General features: G+C 40.9%; 1 protein-coding gene across 1 annotated transcript in view; it reads left to right on the top strand.

Moving 5' to 3' along the window:
• LOC115222054 (alanine--tRNA ligase, cytoplasmic-like) overlaps positions 1 to 25,000 on the top strand; it is a 28,045-nt gene that overhangs the window by 711 nt on the left and 2,334 nt on the right. Inside the window, exons 2-21 of the mRNA XM_036511119.1 lie at positions 1,862 to 2,104; positions 3,061 to 3,249; positions 4,307 to 4,452; positions 5,020 to 5,211; positions 7,886 to 8,030; positions 9,135 to 9,280; positions 9,938 to 10,046; positions 10,276 to 10,314; positions 11,191 to 11,302; positions 12,014 to 12,144; positions 13,177 to 13,312; positions 15,086 to 15,249; positions 16,898 to 17,020; positions 17,867 to 18,007; positions 18,529 to 18,669; positions 19,347 to 19,456; positions 20,599 to 20,707; positions 21,539 to 21,649; positions 23,431 to 23,550; positions 24,239 to 24,316. Of these exons, the coding sequence (XP_036367012.1) occupies positions 1,883 to 2,104; positions 3,061 to 3,249; positions 4,307 to 4,452; positions 5,020 to 5,211; positions 7,886 to 8,030; positions 9,135 to 9,280; positions 9,938 to 10,046; positions 10,276 to 10,314; positions 11,191 to 11,302; positions 12,014 to 12,144; positions 13,177 to 13,312; positions 15,086 to 15,249; positions 16,898 to 17,020; positions 17,867 to 18,007; positions 18,529 to 18,669; positions 19,347 to 19,456; positions 20,599 to 20,707; positions 21,539 to 21,649; positions 23,431 to 23,550; positions 24,239 to 24,316 (2,664 nt within the window). The 5' untranslated portion in view covers positions 1,862 to 1,882. The remainder of the gene's footprint in view (positions 1 to 1,861; positions 2,105 to 3,060; positions 3,250 to 4,306; positions 4,453 to 5,019; positions 5,212 to 7,885; positions 8,031 to 9,134; positions 9,281 to 9,937; positions 10,047 to 10,275; positions 10,315 to 11,190; positions 11,303 to 12,013; positions 12,145 to 13,176; positions 13,313 to 15,085; positions 15,250 to 16,897; positions 17,021 to 17,866; positions 18,008 to 18,528; positions 18,670 to 19,346; positions 19,457 to 20,598; positions 20,708 to 21,538; positions 21,650 to 23,430; positions 23,551 to 24,238; positions 24,317 to 25,000) is intronic.

Raw genomic sequence — 25,000 nt, 5'->3', positions numbered from 1 at the left:
TTACGGGGACGTAAACACACTAGCATCGGTTGTCAAGCGATGTTGGAGGGACAAACATATACCCACACATACATATATATACGACGGGCTTCCTTCAGTTTCCGTCTACCAAATCCACTCATTACCTAACATTGCCTTTAACGAGCTGATAATGTGTGAAGGCATGTTGCTTAGTGGTTTGGGTATTCAAGTCATTATTGCAAGGACGTGAGTTCAATTCCCAGCAGTGCTTTGTGTCCTTGAGCAAGACACTTTATTTCACATTGCTCCAGTTCACTCAGCTGGCAAAAATGAGCTATACCTGTAATTACAAAGGGGCCAGCCTTGTCACATTCTGTCATACTGAATCTCACCGAGAACTACATTTAAGGTACAAGTGTCTGTGGAGCGCTCAGCCACTTGCGTATTAGTTTCACAGACATGCTGTTCTGTTGATCAGATTAACTGGAATGCTCGTTGTTGTAATTGATGGGGTGACAGCTAATGTGTGATTTGAGGGTGATTTGACTATTATTTCTAACATTATTTCTAACATTATTTCTAACAGGCGCAGGAGTGGCTGTGTGGTAAGTAGCTTGCTAACCAGCCACATGGTTCCAGGTTCAGTCCCACTGCGTGGCATCTTGGGCAAGTGTCTTCTGCTATAGCCCCGGGCCGACCAATGCCTTGTGAGTGGATTTGGTAGACGGAAACTGAAAGAAGCCTGTCGTATATATATATATATATGTGTATGTGTTTGTGTGTCTGTGTTTGTCCCCTAGCATTGCTTGACAACCGATGTTGGTGTGTTTACGTCCCCGTCACTTAGCGGTTTGGCAAAAGAGACCGATAGAATAAGTACTAGGCTTACAAAGAATAAGTCCCGGGGTCGATTTGGTTGACTAAAGGCGGTGCTCCAGCATGGCCGCAGTCAAATGACTGAAACAAGTAAAATAGTAAAAAGAGAGAGTATGTCAAGGTCTCTCTCATTCACTCAGGCTGTTAATATGTATCATGCGACTGAAAGTGTATACGGTGGCAGCACTGAACGATTCATGAGTTATATTCCTAGCATGCAGGTTTCAAACCTTCTCAAGAGTGTAACTTAATGCCCCAATGTCTCTTATTTCTTTATTACCCACAAGGGGCTAAATACAGAGGGGACAAACAAGGACAGACAAAGGGAGTAAGTCGATTACATCGACCCCAGTGCGTAATTGGTACTTAATTTAAGGTGGCGAGCTGGCAGAAATGTTAGCACGCCAGGCGAAATGCGTAGCTGTATTTTGTCTGCTGTTACGTTCTGAGTTCAAATTCCGCCGAGGTCGACTTTGCTTTTCATCCTTTTGGAGTCGATTAAATAAGAACCAGTTACTCACCGGGGTCGATATAATCGACTTAATCCGTTTGTCTGTCTTTGCATGTCCTCTATGTGTTTAGCCCCTTGTAGGTAGTAAAGAAATAGGTATTTGTCTGCCGCTACGTTCTGAGTTCAAATTCCGCCGAGGTCGACTTTGCCTTTCATCCTTTCGGGGTTGATTAAATAAGTACCAGTTACACACTGGGGTCGATATAATCGACTTAATCCGTTTGTCTGTCTTTGTATGTCCTCTCTGTGTTTAGCCCCTTGTGGGCAGTAAAGAAATAGGTACTTAATTTATTGACCCCGAAAGGATGAAAGGCAAAGTCGACCTCATGGAATTTGAACTCAGGATGTAACGGCAGATGAAATACCACTAAGCATTTTGCTCGGCGTGCTAACATTTCTGCCAGCTTGCCCCCTTTTGACATAGTGGCCCAATGTCTCTCTCAAGTGGACATAACCTCAATGCTCTCACTACACAGTGATGAAATACTCAAAATAAAACTGTCCTTTTTTTAGGTGCTGTTAGCTGGTTTCATCATGTTGAAGGTTGGCACCAGAGTTTGTCATCATTGCCAGCGGAGCCACACTTACTCGGCCCTCATCCATTCCCACAAGAAAACCACGTGGTCATCGAAGCGAATCCGCAAGACATTCTTAGATTATTTCTGTGAAGAGAACGGCCATCAGTTTGTGAAGTCATCATCTGTGATCCCCACGAAGGCAGCTGGTACTTATTTTACCAATGCAGGAATGAACCAAGTAAGTTTGCTTTTGTCTTAAATATCTTTTACAGGTTTCACTCATTGAACTGCGACCATGCTGGGGCACCGTCTTCAAGTTTTCCTATTTGATCATTTCGACCGCAATGCTTGCCTGGTATTTATATTACTGACCCCTGAAGGAAGAAAGGTATGGTCGTCTTGAGTATGAAGGGATGTAACTGAACAATAAGGGGACTCAAATACCAAAAGGTATTTCTTTGTTTGATACTCTACTGATTCTGTTATTCCAGCATGGAAAGCAGGCATAAAATGATGATGATGATATGTGTGTATATTTTGTTAAATAAGGCTCCATATAAATATATATATATATATATATATACTCTTTTTTTATTTGTTTCAGTCATTTGACTGCGGCCATGCTGGAGCACCGCCTTCTAGTCGAGCAAATCGACCCCAGGACTTATTCTTTGTAAGCCTAGTGCTTATTCTATCGGTCTCTTTTACCGAACTGCTAAGTTATGGTGACGTAAACACACCAGCATCGGTTGTCAAGTGATGTCGGAGGGACAAACACAGACACACAAACATACACACATACACACATGCATAATTATATATACACATATATACGACGGGCTTCTTTTCAGTTTCTATCTACCAAATCCACTCACAAGGCTTTGGTCGGCCTGAGGCCATAGTAAAAGACACTTGCCCAAGGTGCCATGCAGTGGGACTGAACCCGGAACCATGTGGTTGGTTAGCAAGCTACTTACCACACAGCCACTCGCATACATATACACACACACACACATACTGCTCAAGTGTTCACATCTGGAATATATATATATATATATATATGTTGATTTACAAGTGGGCTATTGTATGTGTGCGCGCATGTATGTGTATTGCTCACAATATCGTTTGATGTCTTTTAGTATATAAAAAACTGCATCTGTCTTACATCTGTTGTTGTTGCTGTTTATTCCACAGTTCAAACCGATATTCCTCGGAGACCGTAACATCAGCAGTGAGATGGCTCATTACAAGACAGCTGCCAATAGTCAAAGATGCATTCGGGTTGGTGGGAAACATAATGATTTAAATGATGTTGGCAAAGATCTTTACCACCACACCTTCTTTGAGATGTTGGGCAATTGGTCCTTCGGAGATTATTTTAAGGTACTGTATTCCTCAAACTCAGATATTTTCTCATTGTTTCCCATCTCAATTATTACAAAGATATTGTATTGTTATTATTTGTTGTTTTTTTTTTGTTTTAGTTTTTTATTTCCTTTCCACTCCTGCCTCCCACCACTGTTTTGAATTTCATCTTTGTACTGTCCCTAATGTCTTTAGCCCTTGTGGCCAATAAAGGCAATTATTATTATTATTGTTAGGACAATGGATTGTCCTAACAGAAGGGGTAGAGCATCAGACAAAGGGTCTAGCAATGTTTAGTTACGAATGTTTACATACTGAGGTCAGCTTTGCCTTTCATCCTTTTGGGAGTTGATAAAATAAAGTACCAGTCAATTACTGGGGTCAATATTAATGATTGTTCCCCTCTCTCCAAATTTCAGGCCTTGTGCCTACGGTAATAACTATTATTATTATTATTATATTATTATTATTATTTGGTGCAATCTTTTGACTTGTGAAGGTGGAGATGGATATGCTGCTCACTAGGATATTCCTGTCCCCCCACATCCTGTACTGGTACCACAAGAGAAGCCCCCCCAACCTACATTTATTGGTGAGTGAAACAACCTCAGTAGTTCTGGTGTGCCATGAGGAAACAAGAGTCTGCAAAGTGTTTGGTGATGGGTAAGGCTGGAAGGGCATCCAGCCATAGAAACCTTGCCAGAACAGACATGTTATTAACCCCAGAAGAATGAAAGACAGGCGATTTGAACTGACAATGTAAAGAATTGTATAATGGATAAGCGTTCTGCTTTGACCTCTGGTGTGAATCTTAAATTCGGACATATTGTAGAAATTATTGACCCTTGTTTTAACCCTTTTGATACCAACCTACTCGAAGCTGCCCCTGATTCTGTGATGCAAACTTCTGGATTGAAAGTAAAAATTTAGGTTAATTTATGTTATAAGAGGCACTGGTTCATGGCAAGAAATGATTTGGACAGTAGTAACACCTCCAACCCATGCCAGCATAGAAAGTGGAAGTAAAATGGTGATGGTGTTAGCTTATATTGATGAATCTCTCTCTTTCTGACAGAAAGAAGCATGTCATCTGGCCCTGAAATTGCTGACTGATGTCTACAGAATCCCCTTGGATCGACTTTATTTCACTTATTTTGCTGGTAATAAACATCTTTCTCTTTTGCCCGACTTGGAAACTAAAGAGATTTGGCTTCAACTCAGGTAAGATATAACTCCCTCTCACTCACCTCCCTCTCATTCACCCTCTCTTTCACTTAACTGTTCTATCTCTCCCCAAAGTATGATATGTAAATGCATATAACGCTGTTGGGTTACGCCTGATTGATTTGGAAATTTATTTTCCCAAATTATTTATAATATATATATATATACTTTATTTAAAAGCAGCAGAAAATTCAACAAAACCTGTTACTCTGAGTTTCACGTTCCCGTTCGTCGGACAAGCAAAAACTGTCCAACGAACGGGAACGTGAAACTCAGAGTAACAGGTTTTGTTGAATTTTCTGCTGCTTTTAAATAAAGCATATTACTCTACCACTGGTATTTGAGTACTCTTTTTTCCACCTTGTTTGTTTCACATTTATGTGTTTACTCTGGTATATATATATATATATATATATATATATATATATATCTGTATATATATATATATCTGTATGTGTGTGGTCTACGTTACCAGATCAGCTAAACAGTATTGATATGAGTTGCTGTAATTTTTGATGTATGATTGCTACCCTAGCCCTAAATTCTTGTTCTTACTTCGTCCAGGATTCCAGCGGAGAGGATTTTACCATTTGATGTGAAGGACAATTTCTGGGAAATGGGCAACACGGGGTCATGTGGCCCTTGCACAGAAATCCATTATGACCACATTGGCCATAGAGATGCTGCTCATTTGGTCAACACTGGATCTTCGGATGTTGTGGAAATATGGAATCTGGTATTCATGGAGTACAATCGGTGAGTTACATCATGGCTGTGGTGCTCTGTCACGTGATCAGTCCATTTTAACATGTGGTAGTTTGGCCAACATGTTTTGTTGTTGTTTTTGATGTTGTTTAGTGTTAGTTAAACCTTGGTCTAGCAGAGTTATGATTTAGGACGCCCGTGCTAATAGGGTGCCAAGCGCAACATCTGAGCGTGATCATTACCAGAGCGGCTAACTGGCTTCCGTGCCGGTGGCACATAAAAGGGCACCATTCGAGCATGATCGTTACCAGCGTCGCCTTACAGGCACCTGTGCCAGTGGCATGTGTAAAAAGATTCGAGCGAGGTCGTTGCCAGTACCGCCTGACTGGCCCCCATGCCGGTGGCACGTAAAAAGCCCCCACTACACTCTTGGAGTGGTTGGCGTTAGGAAGGGCATCCAGCTGTAGAAACACTGCCAGATCAGATTGGAGCCTGATGCAGCCCTCTGGCTTCCCATACCCCAGTCGAACCGTCCAACCCATGCTAGCATGGAAAACGGACGTTAAACGATGATGATGATCCTCAGAAGTCCTTCAGTGGGCCTGATCTCACAGCAAGTCTTATGATCCATGCATTGGCAGAGCAAAATGCTTAGTGTTGGACAAAATGCCTAGTGACATTTTTTCTGGTTTTTACATTCTAAGTTCAGATATTGCCAAGATTGACTTTGCCTTTCATCCTTTCAGGGTTGATGAAGTAAAGTACCAGCTGAACATTGGGGTCGAAGTAATCGACTATTTTGCTGGTCAAGAGACTGGCTGACTCATAAAAGTATCGGGACAATATCAGGCTGTATAACTTCTGTTTCTTTGCAACCTGAGTTCAAGTCCCATTGAGGTCAACTTTGCTCTCATCCCCGCAGGGCTTGATAAAATAAAATACCAGCCATTGACATCAACTAAGTCAGTTTCATTCAAAATGGTTGGCCTTGTGACTAAATTCGTTCTTCAAAAAAAAATAATAATAATAATGAAATTATTGTATACAGTGCTCAGGTGCACCATAACTTGTCGAAAGTGCATATAAAGTATATGCAGTAATGTACAAATGTCTGGGAAGTGAACAGTGTATGAGTCAGATACATGCTTGCGTGTTCTTAATACATTCTGATCACAACACACATGATTCATTGATACCCTAGTATTTCGTCTTCACCACAGTCAAACCATCCAACCCATGCTAGCATGGAAAGCGGACGTTAAACGACGACGATGATGATGATGATGTGTGCTTTAGTGTCTCAACTGCCCTGGGTCAAAGAGAGGAATCACTCTCGTCTCTAGAAATCAACCGTTTATTTGTTGATGTATTCCGATGTCTGCCAAAACCGATAACCTGTGAGATGCAATAATGTATCTATTCATTATTGATATGTTTCGAGCATAAAAACACGCTGATCACCGTTGTTTTTTTTATCAGTAGGTTGATATTCGAATCCACCAGAAAGTCACCATTTTATTCTGATTCCATGAAACGTTTTTTAGCGGATTTCTTAGAAATAGTTATTGAAGGGAAATAACTCTTTGCGAGTTGATTAATGAAGGGAGATAACCCTTCAGTCGGTGACGAATTTATTCTGTAGTGAAGTGATTCCTGATCAATCACTATATTTTAATGGTGACGAATCTATTTGCCCCACGGTATCGGAATTTAATTTCCATAACAATTTTGTAATTGCAACGCCACTTCTGACTTTTATTTTATGATATTAAAGGTAGATTTTCTTTCAGAGTCCACTTTGTGTCATTGGTTCATTCTGTGCCATTAGTTAAAAATATAATATAATATATTTCGTTTTTGGATTTGGTTTGCAAGATTCTTTATATGTGTTCGTGTGTTGAAGCATATTCTGTTGTGTCCGGGAAGAGTCATTTTCTTTTAGTACCTTATTATTTAACACACTCAGTGGGTGTGTTAAATAATAAGGTACTAAAAGAGAATGACTCTCCCCAGACACAACATAACATAATATAATCATCATTTAACGTCCACCTTCCATGCTGGGTGGAACGGTTTGACAAGAGCCGGCTAAGCAGAAGCCTGCACCAGATGTCGCTGACTGTTTTGACCAGATCTTTACCGCTGGATGCCCTTCCTATCACCAACCACTCAGCAGAGTGGACTTCGCTCTTTTTACGTGGCACAAGCACAGACAAGTTCAGTTTTGGCATTGTCTTTTTTATGGCTGGGTGCCCTTCCAAACGCCAACCACTTTAGAGTGTGGAATCAAGATGCAGTTTACATTATTTTTTTGTTACGCACGTTTCACCATTGTGTCTATTTGCTTCCTCTGCAGTGGCTGTTCATAGTGGAGTTGGATGCAAACTTACAATGATTCTGCAGGGGAATATTTTATTACGTTATATTGTCTAACCCATGCCAGCATGGAAAACGGACGTTAATCGATGATGATGTTAACACTTTTTTTGAGTCAATCAAACGATTGACTCCCAGAGATTATTTTGAGTCTGGTACTTATTCTGTCAATGCCCTTTTGGTGAATTGCTAAGTGACAGGGATATAAATAAACCAACCCTGGCCCTTGAGCAGTATGAGATAATGACAGATGCAAAAATGCACACAAGCACACACATATACTAACATGCACACACTCACACACATTTAATAAACACCTGCATCCATTCTTCCTTATTGTCTTTGATAGAATGACTGACCAAAGTTTGCAGAAACTCCCCAGACAACATGTAGACACAGGGCTTGGACTGGAGCGGTTGTGTTCAGTTCTGTCTGGTTCCAAAGACAATTACAGCTCAGATTTGTTTCAAGGAATATTTAACAGAATTCACAAGGTAAGCTGTTTATTCAAAAAAAAAAAAAGAAAAAAAAAAAAGCCAATTAGAACTGGAAGAAGCCGGTGCTGGCCAGTGTAGGCAGAAACTAAAAACAAGCATTTTAAAAAAATTTCTAAAATAAAATATATTTGGATGCTTTGAAGAGAGATGTGTTCTCATGTCTGAGAGAGTAGCATTCCTTGAAGAAATGAGAAGTGTATTGTTTGAGTACACATTCTTCACTTTTTTCTTCAAAGAGCAGAAAGGAGACACATGAATTTGTCTGATTCTGTAAAACCCCAGAAAATATTCCATAATCTGTTGACAGATCCAAGAGATTCTAGACCAAAGGGAAAGGCATTACTTGGAGATGTTACAGGATGGTTACCATTCTTTTGAAAGACTTCTCAACATTTCACTGATGGTTTATACATATCATCATACATATCATCATCTGGAAAAGATTTTCTAACTAGAAAGGGTATGGCCTGGTCAGCCTGTAATGACATGCATAAGATCTGGTCATCAAATCTAAGTAGGGACTTCAAACTTGAAATCTTCAAAGCCACAGTCGAACCAATTCTACTATATGGCTCAGAAACCAGGACGTTATCAAAGAAGCTTGAGAGGCGGTTGGATGGAACCTACACTCACCTCCTTATGAGAGCTCAAAATCTCTCGTGGAAGCAACATCCAACCAAAATGCAAATATATGGGAAACTACCACCTGTGTCATCTCTTGTGAAAGGTAGAAGAGTCCAGTTTGCTGGACATTATTGTAGAGCTGAAAATGAGGCAATTTCTACTCTTCTCCTCTGGAAGCCATCTACTCTCAATACCAGAGGGCGCACACTCTCCTACCCTGATGTAATCTCCAGGGATACAGGCATCCAGCAACAGGATCTCTGTAATGCCATGATGGACCGTGAAGTCTGGCGTAGCATGGTAAATTCCATTGTCTCGACCATGGTCGAACAATGTTGATGATGATGATGATGATGATGGTTTGTAAATGTTTTAAAGCCTTGAAACTGTTTTTTTTTTCTTTCTTACTGGAATTTGTTTGCCTGCTGTTTGCCATCTTCTCTGAGTAGAAAAATGGTTGTGTTTGTCTTGTTGTAGGCGAGTGGTTCTGCTCAGTATATCGGTAAGACTGGAACGGCGGATGTTGGTGGCAGAGACGAGGCCTACAGGATTGTGGCTGACCATATAAGGATGTCAACAATAGCCATTGGTGATGGCTTGTTACCTAGCAGGGATGGCTTAGGGTGAGTGACTACTTGTTAGCATCTGTCGTTGCTGTGAGATGTAATGTAAAGGTACTGGGTTCAGTTTCAGCACGGATCACTGTGTTGTGTCTGTGTTTGTGTATTTACATGTGTGTGTGTATGTGTTAGAACTGTGTGCCTGTATATGTATTTGTATATTCAGTGTGTTTATTATGTATTTTAATATCTGTGTATCCTTATGTATATGTGCGTGTTATATTTATTTATGTCTGTGTGTGTTGATGTGTATATTATTCTAAGTGTATGTGAATGGGGTGTATATATTTTACCAAGTATAGAATCTATCTTGACTCTAAATGGATGTCACTGAACAACCCAGACCATAAGATGTGTGTGTGTGTATATATATATATATATATATATATATATATATTTATATATGTGTGTGTGGTTGGCGTTAGGAAGGGCATCCAGCTGTAGAAACTCTGCCAGATCAGATTGGAGCCTGGTGCAGCATCCTGGCTTGCCAGACCTCAGTCAAATCATCCAACCCATGCTAGCATGGAAAGCGGATGTTAAACGATGACCATATATATATATATATATATATATATAATATATATATATATAGTCGCTCATTCTTCATAAGATATGTGTTTGTGTGTGTGTGTAATCGGTTTCTCATTCTTTCTTCAGACACAAACTGCGCCATGTCATCCACCGAGCCCTCCACCAGGCCCACACCATCTTCCAGGCCCCAACTGGATTCTTTGGCTCCTTGGTCAATGATGTCGCGGAATCATTGGTAAGCTGGATTCTATGTTAGATTGGTTTGGGATTCTTGTTTCTGTTTTGTTGTTGTTTCTTTTATGCTAGAACAGGTATAAGACTTTGATTACAGGGACACATTGTTGAGTGGGTAGGGGGGACATATTGCAGAATTGGGGGAACATGGGACGGGGATGGAATATGTAGGAGAGGAGAAAATTTTCTGATAAATGTTTTAAACAAAAATTCTGTTTTTATCATTACAGGAAGAAGTCTTCCCGGAATGTTTCCAAGATAAAACAATGGTAAATAATGCTTAGAATAAGTTTCATCTGTGTGTGTGTGTGTGTTTGTGTGTCTGTTTTATAATGTGATCATGTGATTCCTGTCTGCTTAACCAGTCTTGTAATGCTGAAGCATTAGTATATGAAGCTAAAATTAACCCCATCAACTCAAATGGAAACAGCTGGTACCAAATATTTCTTTGGAGTGATAGAAGGCATGTGCAAGCAGCAATGCTTTCTCCTTTTGACATATTTACAAGAGGGAAATCACTGCTTTGTCTAATTATATGGTAGTTGAAAGACTATAGCATCACCATACACTTATATATCATACATATACACATACATTGTATACATCAAGTACGTGCTGTGAGTAATTACTCAGGGTAGGCAGTTGCTGATGTTTATGTAGTAAAACACACAAAAAGTAAGCAAAACACAGGCATGTGACTGAGTTGGAGGCAGATTTACATCTAGCAGATTTACATCTAGCACGTGAAGAAAACGTTGTTGTAGGAGTGTACGCAGCTGGTGTACTACAGCAGTGCTATGCATAGCTTTAATACTGAGATTGAAAGGCAAGGAAGAATTATGTCTACTTAATCTAAGAAAAAATAAAATATTTTGCATTTTATGCATAATAATCAGAGTAACTTTCCAAATTTTATTGAATTAGGTGCATATTTTGGCATAAAAGGAAAATGTTGCTATTGATCTATTTCATTCAGGGTAGGTACTGCCTATCTTGCCTACCCAGGTGGCACATCCCTGGTATACAAATATACTCACACATGATATATTTTAAATAATAAAACTAATTCATTGTTTGAAATATTCTAGAAAATTTTAGATATTTTGGTAGAAAATCCCAGAAAATATTCCATAATCTGTTGACAGATCCAAGAGATTCTGGACCAAAGTGAGCGGCATTACTTGGAGATGTTACAGGATGGTTACCATTCTTTTGAGAGACTTCTCAACAAACTTGGTTCTCAACAGTTCACTGATGGTTTGTAAATGTTTTATTGTAATTCTCAGAGACCTTTATTGTGTTTATTAAGTTGAAGAATATGTGTGTATACTGTGTTAGTCGTCTGGTTAAGATGTTTGTCTACCGACTTCTTGGTCGTGAGTTCAAACCTTGTCATTAACTGTAATTGCATTTTTGTGGTCAGCAACTGACTAGATTTATCTTGTATGTCACAGTTCAGTGATTAATGTTAGCAAGTTCACTCAACTGTGAAAAGAAAAAAATTGTGACTTCAGTGGGTTGAAATGGGAGAAGAAAATTAAAATTTTGCTAAAGTGGATTCCCTCTCTCTCTCTTTCTCTTTCGGAGAGGCACTGAGCAGCTATACGCACACATACACACATGGCAGTAACTTCCACCTACCGAATTCAATCACAAAGCTTCGGTCGACTCGGGGCTATAGCGGAAGACACCGGCCCAAAGTGCCACGCAGTGGGACTGAACCCGAAACCATGTAGCCAGGAAGCAAGCTCCCTAACCACACAGCCATTGAGAGTTAATTATTGTCTTGGCCATAGACATTACAGACAGATGAGATTTGAACCATTGTTACTTTGGTTAGTTGTCTAATTACCTACAAATTTTGCCACTCTAACCCATGTTGAAGTAAATCTCCCATACAAAGTTTAATCTCACCATATTCTTAGAATTTATTTTCCTTTGTCAGAAAGATTCTTCTTGTTTTTCCAGAAAACATCATCCAGTTAGCTGAGGGCCGGTTCGGTCGACCGGTCCCTGTCGATGTTCTGTGCAATATTGCATGGGAGAGAGGTTACCAGGTGGACGTTGATAAAATTCAGGAAGACTTTTTAAAACGACAGGTGAGTCGTATTCCACATTGGCTGTCCATGTTTCACCCTTGTCATACATGTAATGCATCACCACATGTTTTACGCACACCACATGTGTCCTCTATACAACTACACACCTCACACATCTTGCACCATGTATTGTCCTCTACACTGACTATCCAATTTTAGTTTCCATACACCATCACACCGCTCTCACCGTTCTTCTATCTCTTACACACACATAAATACATACACACATACATACATACATACACATACATATGAGGGGGTTCTAAAAGGTTCCTGGCTTTAAGGGTACCACGAAAGGCCTGGCTGAAGGCCCATTCTTCTGAGTCCTTTTATGGGATGAGAAAAACTGAAGGACCACTGCCATAAATGTGTGAATTTGAGAGGGGAATATGTTGAATGAAATCATAATTAACTGATCCTCCTGAATTTTCTTTTACCAAATGCCAGGAACTTTTCAGCACCTTATCATATGTGTGTGTGTATATATATATATGTGTGTGTGTGTGTGTTTATACATATACATCTGTATAATGTAAGTGTGATGATGATGATCATCATCATTTAACGTCCGTTTTCCATGCTAGCATGGGTTGGACGGTTCAATTGGGGTCTGGGAAGCCAGTAGGCTGCACCAGGCCCAGTCTGATCTGGCAGTGTTTCTACGGCTGGATGCCCTTCCTAACGCCAACCACTCCGTGAGTGTAGTGGGTGCTTTTTACGTGCCACCTGCACAGGTGCCAGGGGAGGCTGGTAGTGGCCATGATCGGTTGGTGTTGTTTACGTGCCACCGGCACGGAGGCCAGTCGGGGTGCCACCGGTTGATCGATTTCGATTTTCACTTGCCTCAACAGGTCTTCACAAGTAGGGTTTGTGTCACAAGAAGGAAAGGTATGCGTAAGTGGGCTGGCTACGTCCCAGGTAGAGGCCACGGGTTATGGTCTCATGATAAACAGCTATTTTCCTATAAATAATAATAATAATAATAATCGTTGTTGTTGTTGTTTAATAGTTTCCTGTTTGTCTTATTAACAGCTTCAACCCAGTTTAGAGAAACCAGCTGTACCAAATGTTCTGGATCCTGACCTAATAGCAAAGCTTCAGGAATCTTCCATTTTGACCACAGATGACCACTACAAATACCTCTACACCAGCACTAATGGTGTTTACAGTAAGTCCATTGTTGTTTCATGACCCACAGATGACCTCCCTTTAGGACAAAGGTCAGTTTTTAGAGGACCACAATATATTATTGGTATTGATTCCATTGGTCAATAAAGTACATGAATATATCTACAACAGAGTACGATCACTAAGTCACTCCATCTTCTCTGTCCTGATTGATCCATCTGTGAAGCTCAACATCTTGAGATCTAATCTTACCAGTTCCTGTTTTTTGCTACAAACATTTTAGCACATGGCCTCTAACCATTTTGCCATCATCATCATCATTAAATACTAGAACCATTTACATGGCATCAGCATGATGCTGGTACCATGTTAAAAGTGCCCAGCAGACTCTGTAAAGTGGGTTGGTGTTAGGAAGGGGTGTGCAGCTGTAGAAAGCAAGCCAAACCACACTGGAACCTAGTGTAGCACTCCGGTTTGTCAGTTCTGGTCAAACCATCCAACCCATGCCTGCATCATCATCATCATCCGTCCGCTTTCCATGGGTTGGACGGTTCAACAGGGGTCTGGGAAGCCCGAAGGCTGCACCAGGCCAGTCAGATCTGGCAGTGTTTCTACAGCTGGATGCCCTTCCTAACGCCAACCACTCCGTGAGTGTAGTGGGTGCTTTTTATGTGCCACCGACACAGGTGCCAGACGAGGCTGGCGAACAGCCACGCTCGGATGGTGCTTTTTACGTGCCACCGGCACGGAGGCCAAGCGAGGCTGGCAACGGCCACGATTGGATGGTGTTTGTTACGTGCCACCAGCACAGAGGCCAGTCGATGCGGTGCTGGCTACGGCCACGTTCCGATGGTTCTCTTATGTGCCACCGGCACTGGTACCACAAACTACAAATTCCATTGATGTTGATCGATTTCGATTTTGATTTGATTTTTTAGAAAAAAAATGCATGGAAAACATATATTAAAGAAAGATGATGTTGATGATGTTGATGATGATGATGATGACTAGTAACCATTCATACTTTGGTCACTATCACACTGATGTGCAATGTCCAGTTTGGTCAAATATTTCCTGAAGTCTAATAAGCACAGATTTCATATTATGGATCCTTAATCTACCATATGTACATTTGACCCCTATATACCTTGTACCATAGGACCCTTAATGTTCCATTGTATCTTTGGGCCCTTAATTTTCCGCTTGTACTTTTGGGTCCAAAATGGTCCATTGTATTTATTTCTTTATTGCCCACAGGGGGCTTAACATAGAGGGGACAAACAAGGGGACTAAGTTGATTACATCGACCCCAGTGATTAACTGCTACTTATTTAATCGACCCCAGTGATTAACTGCTACTTATTTAATCGACCCCGAAAGGATGAAAGGCAAAGTCAACCTCGGCGGAATTTGAACTCGGAACGTAACGGCAGACGAACTACCACTAAGCATTTCATCCGGCGTGCTAACGTTTCTGCCAGCTCGCAGCCTTAGTTCCCTTGTATCGTTGAGCCCTTTGTGTCAATATGCACCTTTGGCTCCTTAATCTTCTGGTTGTACAACTTGTAACTTTGGACACTTAATTTTCTATATGTATCTTCGGGCCCTTAATGCCCAACCCATGCCAGCATGGAAAATAGAGATTAAATGGTGATTCTGATGATGATAATGTATCTTTAGCCCTTTTGTGCATCACGTACCATAGGGCCCATATTTTCCATGTATATCTTTGGGCCCTTAATACTTGATATATATCTTTCTTCCTGCAATTCTGGTTTCTCTCCTACATCTTCGCTCTCCCCATTCTTGTCAGGTTTTACCGATGTCCCTGACAGCTGCGTGGTGGCTTTGATCCATAACAATTCTTTGACTGAGAAGGTTTCTGCTGGAGACAAGTGTGCTATTCTTTTGAACAAGACATCTTTCTATGCCGAGGCTGGAGGTCAACAGTCTGACCTGGGTCACATTGTTGCAAAGGTAAAATATTTATTTTACATTTTCTGCTCCCTTTCTTTCCCCTTTTAATAAAACAAATAATGCTTGATGATGGGATATATAAGACTAAGAGTCATCACCCAAGTTGTATAAACTGTTATATATATATATATATATATACTAGCAGAGATACCTGGCGTTGCCCGGTTACATTCAATTGAAGAATTAGACTTTTCTGTTATATATATATATATATATGGATACACACACACACACATATATGTATATTAATATAAATACATGAAAGTACATGAAGTTTGTTAAAAAAAGGGGGATCATGTATATACCTCCTGGCTGTTGAGATTATAACACCTCGTTGTAAACAATGTTCCTTGTTTTTCCTTGTGGAGCATATACAAAAAGGTTTCTTTTGGTTCCTACTCTTGAGCAGCCAACATACAGTTGCCCATGCGAGAAGCAGGGCTCTTCCAAGAGAAGACCAGCTACAGAGAGGGTTTGACCCTGAGATTTGTTAATGGACATGGCAAAACTGACACGAAGGGGGAATTGCAGTCTTCTGAATGTAAATGGAATTTCTGCTCCTGATGGAGTAAGAGGAAATCTTGGAATAAAGACGTCATCACCTTTTCCACATCCAGAAATAATGATCGCCTCGATAACGTGTGACATCATTTTCTTTATCACCAGTCGTGTTCCATTGCAAAGTCTTGGTGGTTCCAGATTGCATTACAGGAGTTCCAACCTTAAGTGCTAATATGTGTGGAGGTAGTCCAGGAGGCTCCAGTGAATTGAGAAATTCCACCACCACCACCACCAACGACAACAACAACAACAGCAACGATATCGTCGTTTTGCCGTCTACCATAACTGCCAACAACACCACCACTACTACTGCAACCTCAACCGCTACAAGTGACACCAACACTACCACCGAAAGCAAATCCAATTTTGCACAAGCGTTAAAAATTAAAAAAAAGACAATTATAAACTTCAAAAGTTTGTGTTTGGATAATATTTTTTATGTATTAGTTGTGCAACAACTAAAACATTCGGTTGTGCAAATTCTTTGCACGGGAAACCTTCCCTGTGTGGCGTGTTTCCCCATTTTGTAGAATTTGCTTTCGGCTTTCTTATCCATTTTCTGTTTTGGCGAATTCAAGCCATGAAGTCGTTCTAAAAGAAGGCTGGTCTCCTTGACAACGCTTACGACGTTGATTTCCCTACCCTGCCTTCCCCACAGCTTCATGAAGGAGGGAAGAAGGGGAGGAGCAACACAGGTGCAGGTGCGAGCATGGACGCCAACATCGCCACCACCATGACCACCACCACCACCTCCACTGCCGCTGCCACTACCACCTCCACCGTCGCTATTTCCACTGCTGCCACTACCACCTCCGCCGTCGCTATTTTCACCGCCACCGCCGCCACCACCACCACCACCACCATACTCTACCTCTGCTCTCTCCTTTTGGCTACTAAATCTATCACCATATTTCACAAGTACCATCGCCATACAATATTGCAATCCTGGTACTTATTCTATCGGTCTCTTAACCTAGGGTTAAGCAACACACTGTTTACTACATATGACCCTACTGCCACGCCCACCACCACTATACTCTCAGATTACACCCCACCCCCAACTCACCTCTGCTTTTACTATTTACAGAAGACAGGTGCGAAGTTCCAGGTAACCAGCGTACAACAGATGCAGAATTATGTACTACACTTTGGCCAGGTGCAAGAAGGCAGTTTCAGGAAGCAGGATTTGGTGGGCTTGCAACTGGAACAGGTAGGAGCTTTTCACCACCACCACCACCACCACCTTTAGCATCATCACCACTATCACAACCATCATCACTACTACAGCCTCAGAACCACAAACACCATCTCTTCCATCATCACCACGACTACCATTGTCATCATCATCACCACCATCATCCTCACCAACATCACCACCACCACCACCACCCTTAGCATCATCACCACTATCACAACCATCATCACTACTACAGCCTCAGAACCACAAACACCATCTCTTCCATCATCACCACCATCATCCTCACCAACATCACCACCACCACCACCACCCTTAGCATCATCACCACTATCACAACCATCATCACCACCACCACCACCACCATCACAATCATCACCACTACTACTATCTTCTTCACTACTACAACCTCAGAACCACAACCACCATCCCTTCCATCATCATCACCACGACTACTACTGTCATCACCACCACCACCACCATCATCGCTACCACCAACACCATCCTTCTCCATCATCATCACCATCACCACCACCGTCATCCTCACCATCACCACCATCAACCTCACCACTACCAGCATCATCACTACCACCAACACCATCCCCCCATCATCATCCTCAATACCACTACCACTGCTACCTTCATCCTCACCAACATCACATCACCACCATCAACCTCACCACTACCACCAACACCATCCCCCCATCATCATCATCATCCTCAATACCACTACCACTGCTACCTTCATCCTCACCAATATCACTAGGGCCATCATCATCACTTCCCAACAATATAGAAAGTCCCTGCAGACCATGCTTTGCCGATAAGTTTCATATTTCTGTCTCTTTTGTGTAATTGTAGGATGTGAGACAAGGCTGTATGTGCAACCACACGGCCACACATTTATTGAACTCTGCCTTGCAACAAATCCTTACTTCTCAAGTCCGACAACTTGGTTCTTCTGTCACGGAACACAAATTCACGTTCGATTTCTCCTGCTTGGTAAGTCCACTCTCTCCACACTACTACCACCACCACCACCACCACTACTACTACAACTACCACAACAACTACTACTACAACTCCTACTACAACAACAACTACAACAACAACTACTACTACAACTTCTACTACAACAACTACTACTACTACTACTACTATAACTCCTACTACAACGACAACAACTACTACTACTACTATAACTCCTACTACAACAACAACTACTACAACTCCCACTACAACAACAACAACTGCTACAACTACAACTCCTACTACTACTACTGCAACTTCTACTACTACGTGTCAGACAGACACACATTCACAGGCAAATCCATACACGCACACATGGACACACATACATGCACAGGCCTACAGATATATGCCTATACGGATGCACAAACACATACACACACACTCACAAAAACACACACACACATACACACAGATACAGACGCACACACATGCACACACACACACACACACACATATATATAAGTAAAATCTGTGAATGATTTGTGTTCCAGGAAGAGATGTCTGCTGAGAAGTTAAGCACCATCGAGAAAATGGTTCAGTCTGTGATCAGGCACCAGCTGCCAGTTTACAGACAAGAACTTAAAAAGACGGAAGTTATGGCACTGGACTGTGTCACCCACAACCCCAACGAGGTAGGTCACATTTGGATTGCTTTCATTGGTCAGTCAACTTCATTGGTTGGTGTTGTTTAAGCCACTGGTCAACCCTGGGACATATCGACAAAAGTATTCTTCCATGAGGATTCCCTTTGTGTGTGTGTGTGTGTGTTTGTCTAGCTGGGGCTGTGTGTGTGTGTCCTCCTTTTTTTAAAGATAGAAGTGTGTAACTTGAAGGAGATCTGCTGATTGGTATTTCTTGATTAATGGAGACATTACATCATTAGAAAAAAACTGTTTCCATCAGATGAATATATGATGGGCTTCTTTCAGTTTCCATCTATCAAATCCACTCACAAGGCTTTGGTTGGCTCGAGGCTACAGTAGAAGACACTTGCCCAAGGTGTCATGAAATGGGACTGAACTTGGAGCCATGTGGTTGGGAAGCAACCTTCTTATCATGCACCCACTCCTGCATATACACACACATGACAGGCTTCTTTCAGTTTCTGTCTACCAAATCCACTCATGAGGCTACAGAAGAATAAACTTGCCCAAGGTGCCACACAGTGGGATTGAACCCACACCCATGTGGATGAGAAACAAACTTCTTAACCACACAGCCGCACCACAATTTTTCTCCGGTTTAACATGTCTAAAACCCTCCCACTTCTGTGTCTCGGCCTTCATATATAATAATTTCTCTATTTCAGATTTACCCTGACTATGTCTCCCTAATCAGTGTGGGGCTACCCATCAATGAACTGAGGTCAGTTCCGCCCTCTGAACAATCTAAATATTCCCAGGAACTCTGTACCGGCACGTGAGTCAAACAGTTTCAATTTCCATTCCTTGTTTACCCACGAAGGCTACGGGCCCGTCCTTTACCCACTGCTAAACAGTAGTCTCCCCTCCACCCATTTCACTCAAAGGGGTTCTGCTATTTCACTCGCACAAACAGCAAAATAATATACCCTATAAAGAAGTACTCAATATTGTTTTCTACTCTAGGCACAAGATTTTGGGGTATTAGATTGATTAGATCAACACCAGTACATGACTGGTATTTATCGACCCCGAAAGAATGAAAGGCAAAGTTGACCTCGGCAGAATTTGATATTGTTGTTGTGTAACCCCAGGTCAGCTGTGATCAAGTGGACCTATGATCAAATGTATCCCATCCATGACTATCCTGTCTTTTTAGCTGTGTGTCTACAACATTATTTGACCCTTTAGCATTTCAGTATGTTTGTTGTCATTAATATTATTGGGCTGGCAGAATCGTTAGCATGCCAGGCGAAATTCTTAGTGTTCTGAGCTCAAATTCCTCCGAGATCAACTTTGCTTTTCATCATTTTGGGGTTGATAAAAGAAGGACCAGTTGAATATTGGGGTAATGGAAAGTGGACGTTAAACGATGATGATGATGATGATGATAGCAATACAGATGGAACATTAAATTATCTATAACAAAAATATTAAAAATGTTATGCAAGAAATACTTAATTTTAATATTTTGGGTGAAGAACTCCTTTTCAAATGTCTTAAAGCAAAAGCGTTTTTAACATTAAATATTGGGTCTAACTAAATATTTGCAGGATAACCTTTCAGTATGTTTGTTGTCATTAATATTAATATTAATGGGCTGGCAGAATCGTTAGCATGCCAGGCGAAATTCTTAGTGTTCTGAGCTCAAATTCCTCCGAGATCAACTTTGCTTTTTATCATTTTGGGGTTGATAAAAGAAGGACCAGTTGAGTATTGGGGTCAATTTAATCGACAATCCTTCACAAATTTCAGGCCTTGTGCCTCTAGTAGAAAAGATTATTCTTGATGTTAAGCTGCCTTGCTTTCGCCTTCTTGAAACCCGCTGGTTTTCAACAGAAATTCTGACAGGTAGCTCTCTTTGTTATTCTCTCATTTTCTTTCTGTCCCTTTACATTTCCTCCATTCTCGTTTTCACAGACATGTCCACAACACGAGTGATATCGGCCAGTTTATCATCACCAACTTCTCTGGTGTATCACACAGCACTAAGCGAATGACATGCATTACAGGAAGACTGGCTGCTGATGTGAGTAAACGATTTACTGTCTTCTGTAATGAAATATTTGAGGAGAGCAGTGGGTGGTGGTCGATGTTGGATTGGATCAGAGCAAAGAAATATTTAATTGTCTGGAAAGATTTTTTTGAAATTCTTGATATTTTTGTTCACACCATACAAATAATTATGTTAATATTAACGTATTTAATTTAGTAAGACCTCAAAAATCTAATTAGAAATGATTATGTAGTTATGGAAAATATATGAAGCTCAATGAATAATATTGAATCCATTTCAGGAATTAGGGGAGATAACTCTGATATGTTTCAATCTTATTAGAACTTTTCAGCTATGTATAGACATTGTTGTATTTACTGAAATACCAGTAAGTGACTCACTAATTAGATGTATAATATTATTCATAAGAAGGTGTGGAAAATTTGCATATTTAATTTAATAATATTACTAAGGTACTAATTACTTAGAGATGACATCTGTATGGAAAAAGAATAGTTAAGTTAAGCTCTATTAGAGATAAGAAGTTACTGATCTAAGTATTTTGCAGAATTTATGAGGACAAGAAAATTTCACCTTGGGATGCTTTTTGCCAGAGATGTTGGTGGTTAAAATTTTGAGAATGGTTATATTTTGGTACCTGACTGGAGGTCACTCATTTAAAGTGTACTGTATCTCTTAGACCATTCCTTATGTGGTTCTTTGTGACACCTCTTTGGAGTTGGATGTGTTTGTTGGCCAGCATGAAGTCATGCGAAGCATTTATGGTGCATTGGTACCCTTTAACAATAATTTGTTTGTGATCAAGGGCATAAAACGCTTGAGTTATTTTGTTTCTTTTTGTAGGCCATCAAGAACTTGTCTGAAATCGAGAAACTATTCGAACAGTTAAAGATGTCTCTTGTAAAGAAAGAAGATGGAGACAGTTTGGAGCAGCAGTTAAAGGCGATCTATGCAGTAAGTTTGTGTTTGTGGTACCCTAGATCCCAAGGTAGACCTGCAACATAGGAGACAATTATTGCAGTCTACAAACTTTATCGTAGATAATAGCATTTGGTTTGGTTCTTGTGATATCGCCATCATTGTTATCCATACATGCACGCTTGTCGTTTACAGGTGCTGGTGCCACATAAAATGCATTCGGGTTGGTGATGCGTAAATGCACCTTTGCTGACGGCACGTAAATAGCACCCAACTCACTCTGTTAAGTGGTTGGTATTAGGAAGGGCATCCAGTTGTGGAAACCATGCTACAATGGCCAGTTGGAGTCTGGACAGTTCCCTAGCTGGCCTTCTCCTATCAAACCGTCCAATCCATGCCAGCATGGAAAACGGATGTTAAACGATGGTGATGATGAGAAGTAATCTATGGAACCTTTTTCTTACCATATTTCTCTAGAAATAAAGGTGGAAGACTGGCAGAAACGTTAGCACGCTGGGTGAAATGCTTAGCAATATTTCATCTGTCTTTATGTTCTGAGTTCAAATTCCGCAAAGGTCAACTTTGCCTTTCATCCTTTCAGGGTCCATAAATTAAGTACCAGTTGTGCGCTGGGGTCGATCTAATCGACTGGCTCCCTTACCAACAATTTCGAGCCTTGTGCCTACATAAAATTATCTGATGACAGGTTTTAATCTAAATATATAAAGAGCAAGCTATCATCTGCAAAAGAGAATGGCTTGGCAATTTGTACCATGCTTTCACAAATTGTTTTAGCGGCCTGTGTTGTCATGAGGAAACATTTACTCAGTGGAACATTGATAGTGTGACAGCTTGGAGGAAGAAGAGAGAGAGAAAGAAAGAGAGAAGGTGTATATGTGAAAGCGAGATAGTGTGTGTGTGTGTGTGGAAAAGGAAGGCAGAGAGCGAAAAGAGTGTATGTGTGTGCGTGAGAGAGGGAGAGAGCTGCACTATCGTTAAGCTGAGTTAAAGAAGCAACATGAAACGAAATCCGTTGTTGAAGGGCACACTGTGCCTCCTGGTGAGGAGTTGAAAACACGACGTTATGATCACGAGGTTAACGCCCTCACCACAAAGCCACGCACCCTCACACACCTTCACATAATCTGAATATACAAATATTAAAACGGACAGTTTTCTGCGAGAACCTGAGGTGGTCCCAGGTGTGTTTGTATTAAAAACAAATTGATTTTCTTCGTTTAAGTTTTTAAAATGTTTATTATTTAAGTTGTACCCTTGGGTTGTTACAGGAACCATTTCTTTTACTCAAGATCTTCGAAAACTTTGAAATTACGTGATTTTGTTGGAAGGAAATTAGTTGATAAGAATAATGGTTATCTCCCTTTAACTTGCACGTTTCACACACACACACACACACAACACACACACACTCTCGACGTCTCTGTGTCTCTCTTTCTCTAATTATCGCGTCTCTTTATTTGTAATAGACACAGGCATGTGGGTAATTAAGGAGTTCATTTCCCAACTGCAAGGTTTTAGGTTCAGTCCCAACCTGTGCCAACTGGGCAAGCGTCTTTTACTAAAGCCTTGTGTCAACCAAAGCCTTCTGAGTTGATTTGATACACGGAAACTGAAAGAAGCTCGTCATATATATATATACGTGTGTTTGTGTACGTGAGTAAGATTGGAGAGAGAGAGAGAGAGAGAGAGAGAGAGAGAGAGAAGTGTATATAATACACGAATTACATTCACCTAGATTGTATCTTTTTGTTTAATCATCTTCTAAAATGAATAAATTGATGTTTTTTTACCCTCAGATGTTGGGTAAACAACTCCTACCCAAGGTGAGTCGTGACAGGCTAAAGACCAACGTCACTTTATTACAAGAGAAAATCCGACAGATAAGGAATGCAGATGCCAGTTCAAATCTTGCTATGGTGAGTTCAGGTTTGATATTTTGTGTGTGTGTGTGTGTGTGTGTGTGTGTGTTTCGTTTGATACTTTATATACGAAGGGTTGGGAGACCCCCTTTGGTCATGAATGACCATAGGATTGCACCTAGAAAGTTCCCCTCCAGGGCACAAGTCCTGGCAAGGTTGTTGTTTATAGAAGACCAGCAGTTGCACATGCTTACCACTTCCCCTCTCCATGCTAATAATGTTATCCAAGGGAAGGACAAAGGGGCCAATACAGCTTGGCACCTGTGTAGGGTGTGGATGAATGGTGGTGCATCATAGATGACATGTAAGGTTTGATCCAACAGTTTGATTCACAATAGAAGATGTGTGAGGTATGACGGAAGGCGGTGAGCTGGCAAAAATGTTAGCACGTTTCTGCGAAATGCTTAACGGTATTTCGTCTGCAGTTACGTTCTGAGTTCAAATTCCGCATTGGTTGACTTTGCCTTTCATCCTTTCAGGGTCGATTAAATAAGTACCAGTTACGCACTGGGGTCGATATAATCGACTTAATCCGTTTGTCTGTCCTTGTTCGTCCTCTCTGTGTTTAGCCCCTTGTGGGCAGTAAAGAAACAGGTATGATGGAAGGTACATGCTGTATGATTCCACAGGTGTGTGATATGTAATAGGATTTATCTCATGTTGGTCCCTTTTATTTGTTTTTCAGGCCATGAAGAAGAAACTGGATGAGAAAGGGTCAGCCCAGTATGTTATATGTCACACTGACTTTGATGGACCTCGGCAGGTGAGATCTTTAATTTAGCTCTTCACACCTTGATTCCTGATTGAGTTTATCAAATCCACTCTCAAGGCTTTGGTTGGCTGGCCAAAGCTGTACCAGAAGACACTTGTCTGAGGCGCCTTGCTGTAGGACTGAACCCAGAATTATGTGGTTGGGAAGCAAACCTCTTACCACACACCTATACCTTTCTTTTATTCTTTTACTTGTTTCAGTCATTTGACTGCAGCCCTGCTGGAGCACTGCCTTCAGTCAAATGAATTGACCCCAATACTTATTCTTTGTAAGCCTAATACTTACTCTATTGGTCTCTTTTGCTGAACTGCTAGGTTATGAGGACATAAACATACCGACATTGGTTGTTAAGCGATGGTGGGAAGACAAACATAGACACACAAACAGATATATATATATAGTGTAACTGTCCGAAATGGTCATGACTTCTGGTACTTGACTGATGAAAGAAAGCCAAGAATGACCCATCTCTTTTTGCCTGTCCTTTTAATTGTTGTTTCTCTTGTCCACCTTTGTATCATCTGTCTGAATGTTTTTATTGTCCTCTATTGCGTTTTTGATCCATTTTTATGTATACACACACACACACACACACACACACACACACAACAGGCTTCTTTCACTTTCCACCTACCAAATCCACTTGCAAGGCTATAGTAGAAGACACTTCCCCAA

Source organism: Octopus sinensis, linkage group LG19, assembly GCF_006345805.1.
Source record: "Octopus sinensis linkage group LG19, ASM634580v1, whole genome shotgun sequence".
NCBI classification, from domain to species: Eukaryota; Metazoa; Mollusca; class Cephalopoda; order Octopoda; family Octopodidae; genus Octopus; species Octopus sinensis.
This window is presented reverse-complemented; position numbering and strand designations above follow the sequence as displayed.